This window comes from Panthera uncia, chromosome D1, assembly GCF_023721935.1.
Source record: "Panthera uncia isolate 11264 chromosome D1, Puncia_PCG_1.0, whole genome shotgun sequence".
Classification (NCBI taxonomy): domain Eukaryota; kingdom Metazoa; phylum Chordata; class Mammalia; order Carnivora; family Felidae; genus Panthera; species Panthera uncia.
Genome location: NC_064808.1, coordinates 52,284,710 through 52,295,980, shown reverse-complemented (window position 1 = coordinate 52,295,980; position 11,271 = coordinate 52,284,710). Strand labels below are relative to the sequence as shown.

The following is an 11,271-nucleotide window of genomic DNA, read 5'->3' as shown; positions in this document are numbered from 1 at the left end:
GAAACATAACACAAAATGTACCACTTTAGCAGTTTTTTAAGTGTGCAATTTAGTGGCATTAAATTAGTTGCATATTGTTGTGCAACTATCACCACTATCTATTTCTAGAACTTTCTCATCAGTACAAATTGAAACTCTGTTCTCATTAAATAACACCTCATCATCCGTTCCCCCAGCCCCTGGTAACCTCTATTCTACTTTCTGTGTCTATAAATTTGTCTATTCTACATATTCATGTAAGTGGAATCAAACAGTATTTGTCCTCTTGAGTGTAGCTTGTTTTACTTAGCATAATGCTCTCAGGGTTTATCTATATTGTCATATGTATCTAAATTTTATTCCTTTTTATGGCTGAATAATATTCTATTGTATGTATATACCACCTTTTGTTTATTCATCTGTTAATGAACACTTAGGTTGTTTCCACATTTTTGGCTACTGTGAATATAGTGTTGCTATGAATATAGGCAAACAAGTCTCTGGACTACTTTTGTTTATTTTTTATTTATTTAAACAATTCTTTTAACATTTATTTATTTTGAGAGAGAGAGAGCAAGCGTGAGTGGGGGAGGGGCAGAGAGAGAGAGAGAGAGGGAGACAGAGACAGAGACAGAGAATATGAAGCAGGCTCTGCACTGTGAGCACTGAGCCTGATATGGGGCTCAAACTCATGATCTTGAGACCATGACCTGAGCCAAAATCAGGAGTTGGCTGCTTAACGGAATGAGCCACCCAGGTGCCCCAGTCTTTGGACTATTTTTAAAAAATGAAAATGTTATTTTACTTAGCATAAGTTAGTAAAAGAAAGACAAATACCATACGACTTCACTCATACATAGAATTTAAGAAAATAAATGAGCAAAGACAAAGAGAGAGAGAGTGAGAGAGGCAAACCAAGAAACAGACTCTTAACTATAGAGAACAAACTGATGGTTACCAGAATTGAGGTGGGTGGGGGGATGGGTGAAATAGGTGATGGGGATTAAGGAGTGTACTTGTTGTGATAAGCACTGGGTGTTGTATGAAAATGTTAAATCACTATATTGTACACCTGAAACCAATATTACACTGTATTTTAACTAAATGGAATTTAAATTAAAACTTACAAAAAATAAAAGCAGTGTTTAAAAGAAAAAAATGAAAATCTTAGGGCAAAGGGAAGGGTCGGGGAGATGGCAATAGAATATGAGTAAGTTGGGCTGCAGTGGAATACCATGAGAGATTTAAAAGCAAAAGATACATACTTTATTAAATTGTCAATATGGCCATGCTCTTAGGCATATGGAACTAGGTGGGAGGGTATGATTTGAGGTTGAGTAATACATAGGAAGATAGAAGAGGATGGAGGTTGTGGAGAGAGACATAATGAGGTTCAGTCTCATTAAATGAGTCTCCTGTCCTCATTATTTGGGGTGAGTCCCGATACCTGAATCTCTACTTTTACAGAGAATGGGCATCTCTTTGTTTCTTTAGGGAAGTCACTCATTTCTTCCATTCTAGTCCTTTCTCTCAGTCCTAGTCTATCTGTGTTGATTAGCTGTGTGACTTTGGAGGCCACTTGACTGCCTCTGAGCAGGGAATCACAATTGGATGATCACAGATACATATACTAGGAGGACCCTTTCTCCAGGGGAGAGGTTAAGTGTCTGATGTTTCCTTCTCCTAAGGAAGCTCTGAGGAGATTGGAGTCTCCCCCTTGGTTCATCCACCCAAATCTCCCACCAACATTTATTCAGTGAAGCTACTAAGAGACCCAATGATTGTAGTCACATTTCAGCTTCTCATCAGATCTGATTTCAACCATAAAATGGAAATATCCCACCTTGAGAAAAGATGCATTCAGCATCTTCACAGTTGTACAAACAATACCTGTGGTAGACTAGGAAAGTAGACTAGAGAATCTCCTGCATCTTCAAATCTGAGTTTATAGGATTCTATAAATATAAAAACAGTAGGCATAACACTTAGCAAAATTTAAAATAAAATTTTATTGTCTTATACTTAAGTTAAAACCCACACATATGAAATGTTTAAAAGATACAGGATATACTGACAAAAGGGAGATATGGGTGAGAAGATGTAATCTATAAGTAGACAAAAATACTCTCCCTTAATCTGGAAAGAAACAGGCTGTAGAACATGAAAGGTGACTATAAATCACGAAGAGCAATCTGGATTTGTTGCTCATGAGGGCAGGGTTATCTCTCAACACAAAGTCACTCATCTTAGAAGACACACAGCAGAGAGAAAACAGGATTTGCACAGGCTGAAGAAATAAATGGAATATATTAAACAGGAAGCAATATAATGTGGAAATTAAGTAACTATATTTGGTTATCAAACTCAATTTCAAATCTTGGCACAGCACCCACAAACTGTATGACTTAGTTATCTTGTTAATGAAAAGCTCATTTCTCTCACTTGTAATGGGACAAAAATGGTACCTAGCCCCCAAAATTGTTGTGAAGATCAGATAAAATCTCTAAAGCAGTTAGTATAGTGCCTAGAACATGGTAAGCACTTAAGACATGTTCATTGGCCTTATTGTGTAGGGCTTAGATAAATTTTCAGATATTGCATAGTAAACCAACAATGAGGTCTTTGACAAGCTTAGGTTTGTGTAAATTATCAGTTTCATTTTCTTCATTTTGAAAGTTACACATGTCATTTAAACAAGACATCCATAATAAATAAATTTAGAAAGTCAAAACTAAAACGAGTCACTAATTTGAGCACATTTCCTTGAAGGCATAGATTGCTTTTCAAGTTAATTTCAATCATGTGTCCTTTTTATTTTATTTTTAACATTATATGCATGTTTCATTTTATAGCAGAGTCTTTAAAGGTCACATAATATTCTTTTAATATGGATTGTTCCACATATATTTCATTAAATAAATGGACCATACTCAAATTTACTATTCCTTACTTTTATATATTATATCCTGTGATCTTTAGTATATGATTAATAGTGGTGTAGCCAATGTATTTTATGAAAAACTGCTTTCAGCATTTAGGGATATTTTGTTAGGATAAATTTCCAAAAGTGAGAAAGCATTAAAGCATATAAGTTTTAAAAATTTCTTGCTACATATTGCCAATTATACCATCAGCTGTGATGCTCAAGAATTTATATTCCAAAATTGTGAATTTTCATTAATAAAAACTAATTTCCTATGAAAGGAAATCATGGTAGCCTCCAAACTTTCATCCCAAGCAGAGGTAGCATTTGGAGGCCACAGCAAGAAAAATCATTAAATAGGCAACTAGAAATAAGCTAGTATTATGAAATCATTATGTCAAGCCACTAAGGATAAGGGAAAGTGGTAAAGATCACCTGCTTCCCACAGCCTGAGGGTCCTTGTCACAGCTGATCTTGAACATAGCTAGCATCCGAGTTCTGATCTTTTTGGTCTTGGCACCATAGATGATGGGGTTGATCACAGGAGGCAGAAATAGATAGACATCACCCATAAGAACATGCACGATGGGGTCAAGGCTCTTTCCAAAACGGTGAACCACTGAGAGTCCAATGAGAGGAACATAGAAGGCTAAAACCACACCGATGTGTGACATACAGGTTCCAAAAGCCTTGGCCCGCTCTGACTTGGAAGGCAGTTGTAGAACTGTTCGTATAATCAGAAAATAGGACAAGGAGATGAAGAGGACATCCACGCCCATAACCAGCAGAATGGCAGTAAGACCATAGACCTCATTGGGCAATGTGTCTGCATAGGCCAACTTCATCATATCCTGGTGCACACAATAGGAGTGTGAGAGCACATTGGAGTGGCAGAAGGCCAGCCGCTTGATGAGCAGAGGCAGTGGGATAAAGAAGAGGGATCCACGGACCACGGCCACCATGCCAATCTGGGCTGTTACTGTATTGTTGAGTACTGCTGCGTGGCGTAGTGGGTGACAGATGGCTATATAACGGTCAAAGGCCATGGCCAGCAGGATGGTGGACTCAATAGCTGAGAGGGCATGAATAAAAAACATCTGGGCAATGCAGGCATCATAGGTAATCTCCCGGGAATCAAACCAGAAGAGGGCAAGGATCTTGGGCATGGTGGATGTGGACAATGCCAGGTCAATGGCTGCCAACATGCAGAGAAAGAGGTACATGGGAGCATGCAGGCTGCGCTCCGTCCTTATGATGAACACCACGATGCAGTTTCCAAACACTGCTATGGCATACATTGAAAGCAGGGGGAAGCCGATCCAGAAATGGGCTTCTTCTAATCCGGGGATACCAATGAGTACAAAGGTGGCATGTGTGAAGTTGCAGGAACTCATAGCTGGCACCGAGTAGGGGACACTGGAGAGGGTGAGGTCACACTGGCAGCCAGCTAGCCTGCAAGGACATGGAGCACAATCAGAGAGGCCAGCCCTGGAATCCTGGAAACTGAATGTTTCTCAGCTCTCCCTCTCCTACTGTCTCCTCCCACTCTTCCAAGCCATTTACACTCTTTCATAAGCTCTAAAGTCCTCTTCCAAAGGGAAAATGGTAGTTAAAATTCATTTATCAGGGAGCCTGAGGTGGCTCAGTTGGTTGAGCGTTTGACTTTGGCTCAGGTCATGATCTCACAGTTGGCGATTTCGAATCCCACATCAGGCTCACTGTTGTCAGTGGAGAGTCCGCTTTTGATCCTCTGTTTCCCTTTCTCTCTGTCCCTGTCCTATTCGTGCTTTCTCTCTCAAAAATAAACATAAAAAAATTCATTTATCAGTTACTATTCCCAAGGTCCGTTTACATTTTTTAAAGGGAACCTGGGGAGAACAATGCTTATCCCAAAATGTATCCTTTCCAAATTCCTTCAGACTCCTGGCCCACACCTTCATTGTCTGGATACTGGGTGGTCCTTTTCTCAGATAAGTGTTAACAGATACCCTATTGGGAACCCCTTTACAGGTGTGTTCTCCTTCCCTTCCTTTCCTTCAATTGTTCATTCATTTTATAAGCATCTACTTATATGATCTACTATGTACAAGGCAATTTTCTAGATGCTCATGACACAGAGATAAAAGACACATCTTTTGCCCTTCAGATGCCTTGTCTATGGTGGAAGATAGACAAGTAACAAAATTATTAGAATTTTGGGATAAGTGTTAGCATAAAGTGTGCATTTAATGCATGGGAGGGGAAGAGAAATGATCCTTTTGTTTTTAAACATTAAGTAGGAATTAGAGAAGGGATTAATGGGTATACCAAGACAATGGGGATAGGTTTTGGGTTTTTTTTTTTCTTCCTTCAGACTTCCAGGATTTTAGGTCCCTAGGTCTAAGGCCAGCAAGGGAAGAAAGAAACACAAAAACAGGAATTTTCTAAAAATGAAAAAAAAAAAAAAACCACTAAGGAAAAGAGGCCCACAAGTCAATCTATTGAGGAAAATAAGGAAACTCCTTTGGGAGTAGTTCCCTCCACTGACTTATCTGGGGATGAAGGTCCTGGCTTCCAGCAGATCAGGGTATGTAGCCTCCAACAGATCCTAGCTGCCTGGCATTGTCCCTTGTGAAGGCTCTTCTCTCTATTCCTGGCTGATGTGTTTCTCCACATAAGACAGCTGCCTCCAAGGCCATATTCCTTACCCCAAGGAGATCTTAGGTTGAGTCCTAACACTCCTAGAGCTTTGTCTTTTTTGGAACCTCTGCCAACAAGTCATTCATATTAGGGGAAGCTTTTTGCTTTTGGAAGCCCTGTCCTGACTCCCACTGGCTCTGACCCTGCCCTCCCACCCACACACCTGGGCTTTGACCTCATCAAACACTTTCCCCTGCTAGGCTCCCTAGGTGCCCTGGTTTTTAGAGCTAATTGTTTCTAAAAAGCCAAAGGCTTGGCTTCAAGAGGTAGGGCCTCTGAATCTTGGGAAACTCTGCAGGTGTCTTCATCAGTGATAGTTAGGTAAACCTGTTCATTTTCTCAGGATTCTTCTTCACTCCTAATCTGAGTCCTTACTGCAACTGGGAGTCTCTCTTTTATTTGGCTTTAAGGGGGAGGGTTTGGAGACCAGCAGTCTTAAAATATCGTGTGATAAAATGGGAACTAAAAGATGTGACTTGGATTATCCTCATTGTGGATAAGCAAGGGAGAACAAATTCAAGTCAAAGGTCACAAAATTCTCAAGTCAAAGATCACAAATTCATACCTCTGACCACTATTTTCTCTTCTCCCTATCCTTAGATCTTATGCAAAGACATAATAGCTACTCTCCTTGGCAAATATGAAATCCTAAACTTAGCCCCAAGCTTCTGAATGAAAAGACCTTTTCATAGACAGATAATTGCATCCTTCAATGAGATGAAAGATAGCTTATGTCTTGTATCCATCCAGTCATCTATGTATCTATCATAGGTAGCTTGGGGTGGGAGATTCAGAAATCGAAACAAGTCAGGCTGAAAAGTATGGGTAATGCTAAGGAAACTTCCCTGGAGGGAGGCCAGCTCATTGGACCTTGGTTTCCAAGAGAAATGGGGCCCCAAATGAAGGAAAAGTCATGGAGGGGGAGTAGGGGGAACACAGTAATGTATTTCCCCTTTCCCAAAGCCTCTTGCACATGTTACTATGTGAGTACCCACAGATATAAGGGTCTCTGTTGGCCACAGAGTTGGATCGTTTCCTGACTCCTCTTTCCGCAGGGCATCTTTTCTGCTTTGCAGGTAACAGTCTAAGACTTTGAACCATTATCTTGTCTCCCCAGTTACCTATCCCAGAAGACCTCATGTCTCTCTCCCATGTTGTCTGGCCTTCTGCCTAAAGTGACCTCTGTCTAGGACCAATTTCAGCTTCTCTTTGGGTCTGAATGTGGCTGTTGCATTCACTTTTACTTGCCTTTCTGGACTGTCAGCCAGTGCTCTGGGACATTTCTTCTCGGCCCATGAAGATGTGGGTTGGACAAAGGGGCTTTCCCCTCCTTCCATGAGACCATTATGGTGTCCTCAAGGTCTCTTAGGATGGCAGGAATTTTGGCTTCCTGACCCCAGGCGAGAGTGCACTCACTTGAAAACCATGCAGTCCTACTGAGAGAGAGTGCAACTGGAGCTGGCTCTCCCTTTCACAGGCCTATTTATAGCACTGCCTAGGAGGCCCAAGGGGACAGACTGTGGGAGTATGAACTGAGGCCCCTGGGGCTTGGCAGGCAGGGGACAGTATCTCCATGTCCATGTGGGTGTCACAGTATCTCAGGATCTACATAAGAGTGAAAACATATGGTACCTGTCTTTCTCTGTATGACTTATTTCACTTAGCATAACACTCTCCAGTTCCATCCCACTGTTTTAGGTGTGTGTATGAGGGGAGGTGATCACAAGAGGGCACTGACTCTTCCGTCACTCCCACACTTACACATATAGGACTTTAGACAATCTATCTGCACTCTTCCAAATAACTCAAATTTCCCCAGTTAACAACAGAGGTTAGAGCGTTTCCTCATTAGCCACTTTGCTAGACATGACAGGCAATATGGATCTATAGTTATGTCCCTGGGCTCTAGGAGTTCACATCCTCTTTAAAAGCCAAGATGGGTACACAAAACCAGTAATTTCCATAAGTCAAAATAAGGGCGTGTACTTCTTCAGATTTTCATTCCCAGCTTTTCTTTCAGTTGATGAAATAGACCTTGAAGTAGGGAAGCCACTCTATTGCACCTGTGTTAGGTGCACACATAAGGCATGGATGAGATAAAGGCTCTTTGCCTTGGTTGCAGAGTTATTCGTGATAATACTGGTTGGAGAACTAGGTATGCTGATTCTTTATTCATTCACATTTAATGAATATTTATCAGGGGTCTACAATGTAATAAGATATACAAAATTCTTTTTTAAAAGTCCACCCTCATGAATTATACATCCTGGTAAGAGGGACACATGGTACATGGTTATTATGTGAAACTAAATAGTTTCTTCTTATAACTACCTAAAGAGAAAAAAAAAGTGAAGAAGAGAATAGGTAAATATTAGGGTGGAAAGTTGAAATTTAAAAAAAAATTTAACATTTATTTATTTTTGAGGGACAAAGAGAGACAGAGCATGAGCACGGGAGGGGCAGAGAGAGAGAGGGAGACACAGATCTGAAGCAGGCTTCAGGCTCTGAGCTGTCAGCCCAGAGCTCGATGTGGGGCTCGAACTCATGGACCACAAGATCATGACCTGAGCAGAAGTCCGATGCTTAACCAACTGAGCCACCCAGGTGCCCCTGAAAGTTGAAAAAACTGTTTGAGAACAGTTTCTTCAGAAAGAGGGTGAAGGGATGCACAAAAAGGCACTGAGCTCCTGGACCACTAGACCACCAGAAATGAAAGTTGAAATTTTAAATGAAGTTGTTGGGGGAATATCTCACAAAATGGAGACATTTGAGGAGAAGCCTGGAGAGAGTGAGAAATATATCCATGGAGATCTCTGAGGAAGGCTATCTGAGGAAGAAGAACAGACGCTACAAAGCTGAGAGAGAAGTGTATCTGGGAGTTTAGAATAACAAGGAGGCCAGTGTGTCTGAGCAGAGAGAACAAAGAGGAGAGCAATAGGGAGATAGGATCAGATAATAGGGAATTGGATCATATAGGACTTTATAGGACTTTTTATAGGACAGTTAAGGATTTTTACTTATAGTATGAATTCAGGTAGCTACAATAGCAGCTATGTGTATACTACTCACCTCAGCTTTCAGGAACTTTTCTAATTCATTATGAGCTTGTCTACCTTGGTCAGAGGTGACATTTGCTCTTCAAACCACCTATTCCCAAATTGTCCAAATTACCCACTTCCTAGTGATAAAAGCTTCCAAGTTTCCAGGATTGTTGGATAGTGGGACTGTCCATAGGTTAGTGTGTATGTAGGGAGTGATGAGGTAGGGGAGAAATACTGTAGAAGTACTATGATCATCTTGGCTATCTGGTTTTTTAGACTGACGTTCCTTCTCATTCTGATTTTTAGGACTCTGTGTACCTCATCATTCTTCTCTACATTTCCCTTCCTCTTCCCCCACAAACAAATAAATATCAAGTCTGTAAATGTACATCATCTGAACTTTTTCACTTCTTTCCAACAGTGAATGAATGAGTCATAGTCCCTGGTCATAGGAAGTGGGCACAGAATCTATGGTGAGGAAGTAGTTACAGTAGGGTCTGAAAAGGGATGTCCTGAGAAAGAGGCACAAAGTTCTGCAGAAGCACCTGGAAAGGACACCAGATGGACTTGAGAAGTCAGGAAATGCCTTTGAGATTAAGTCACTTCTATTCTAAGTCAGGAGAAGGGAGATAGTGAGGGTGCTACAGAGGGAGGTAACAGCTTGTGCAAAGGGTTGTAAGTGACCCAGAGCAATCACAGCTAAGAAATGCAAGTGGTTTGTTGTGCCTGCAGCCCTGAACAGAGGGCAGGTGATGAGGCTTGAGACCTAAATAGAGCCAGGTCATCCAGGGTTGTTATTATTTTATTATGTGGCAGACCCTAGTTTGGAGTCTGGAAGACAGAATGAATGAAACAAAGTTCTTATTCTCAAAGACCTTACCTTGTAATAGGGAAACTAGAGAATAAATAACTATTTTGGTGGGGGAGAGGAATACCAGGGATTAAAAACAAAATAGGTAATGAAGAGAGTGAATGTAGACAAGAATTGCGTGAGTGTTGTTGTTGTTGTTATTTTTAATGTCAAGGGCCCTGTAGTAAGGTAACTTAGGCAGAGACCTGCATGAGTTGAGGCAGTAAGCCATGAGGGTGTTTGGGGAAGAACATTCCAAGTAGGGAGGACAGAAAGTGAGAAGTTCGATGTTGAAGTATGGTTGGTGGGTTTAAGGAAATATTTGGAGGCTAGTGCAGGTATAGTAGAATGAATAAAGGGGAGAGTAGTAGGAGATGAAATTGGGATGGTACAGGGAAGTTAAATCATATAGATCCTCATGAGATATTATAATGACTGTGAATTTTCCCTGGATAAGACACTGGGATATGTTGAACAGAGGAAGTGGTATGATCTTTTTTATGCATTAAAATAATCACTCTAGGGGTGCCTGGGTAGCTCAGTCAGTTGAGTGCCTGACTCTGGATTTTGGCTCAGGTCATGATCCCAGGGTTGTGAGATTGAGCCCTGTGCTGGGCCCCACACTGAGTGTGGAGCCTGCTTGGGGTTCTCTCTCTCTCTCTCTCTCTCTCTCTCTCTCTCTGTCCCCCTCCCCTGCTTATGCATTCTCTCTCTCTAAAATTAAAAAAAAATCACTCTAGGGGCACCTGGGTGGCTCAATCGGTTGGGCACCTGACTTCAGCTCAGGTCATGATCTCACAGTCTGTGAGTTTGAGCCCTGCGTTGGGCTCTGTGCTGATAGCTCAGAGCCTGGAGCCTGCTTCAGATTCTGTGTCTCCTTCTCTCTGCTCCTCCCCTGCTCATGCTCTGTCTGTTTCTGTCTCAAAAATAAATAAAAACATTAAAAAAAATGGAAAAAAATCACTCTAACTACCATGGGGAAAATAGATAGTAAAGCAAAAGTGGTGGGGTGCCTGGTGGCACAGTTGGTTAGGCATCTGACTCTTGATTTTGGCTCAGGTCATGATCTCACTGTAAATTCAAACCCTAAGTCAGGCTCTGTGCTGACAGTGTGGAGCCTGCTTGGGATTCTTTGTCTCCCTCTCTCTCTGCCCCTCCTCTGCTGTCTCTCTCAAAAGTAAATAAATAAACATTTTTTCAAAAAATCAAAAGTGCTGAAGAAAGATCTACCAGGAGACTATTATATTTCAGGTCCAGGATAATGTTGGCTTGGAACATGGTGGTAGCATCAGAGATGGTTTAAAGAAGCTAGATTCCAGGTATCCATATGTGGAATATCTGAAAGAAAGAGTCATCAGCATTTGCTGATAGTTTGGATGTGGAGTGGGAAAGACAGACAGGTGTCAGAAATAGCTCCAAGAGTTCTATATCAGCAACATGAAAAATAGAATTTCTCAGGGAAGATGTGGTTATGTGAATATTAGGATATGGTTTTGGGCATGATAATCTGAGATGACTGTTAAACATTTTAGTAGGAGTACTGATATATAGCATATGAGTCTGGACTATAAATATTAGTTTGGGATTTGCCAGCATGTCGATGGTATTTAAAGCCATGATGCTAGATGAGATAACCAAAAATGGGAATATAACAGAGAAAATCAGGTCTGAGAACAAAATCCTGGAACTTTCCAGCATACAAAGATCAGGGAAGTGAAGACCAACAATAATTGAGACTGAAAATGTTATTGTCAAACATACTGAGAATTTTCACACCATCCTTTTTATTATAGTACTGT

General features: G+C 41.0%; 1 protein-coding gene across 1 annotated transcript; it reads right to left on the bottom strand.

Annotated features, from left to right (window-relative positions):
• Positions 1–3,239: 3,239 nt before the first annotated feature.
• On the bottom strand, positions 3,240–4,428 carry LOC125917063 (olfactory receptor 51E2). The gene has a single exon (XM_049623321.1). It carries the CDS (start codon positions 4,294–4,296, stop codon positions 3,334–3,336), a length of 963 nt encoding a protein of 320 aa, XP_049479278.1. The 5' UTR covers positions 4,297–4,428; the 3' UTR covers positions 3,240–3,333.
• Positions 4,429–11,271: the final 6,843 nt, after the last annotated feature.

Coding starts and splice junctions, on each gene's coding strand:
- LOC125917063 (XM_049623321.1), bottom strand. CDS start 4,296: ATGAGTTCCTGCAACTTCACACATGCCACCTTTGTACTCATTGGTATC.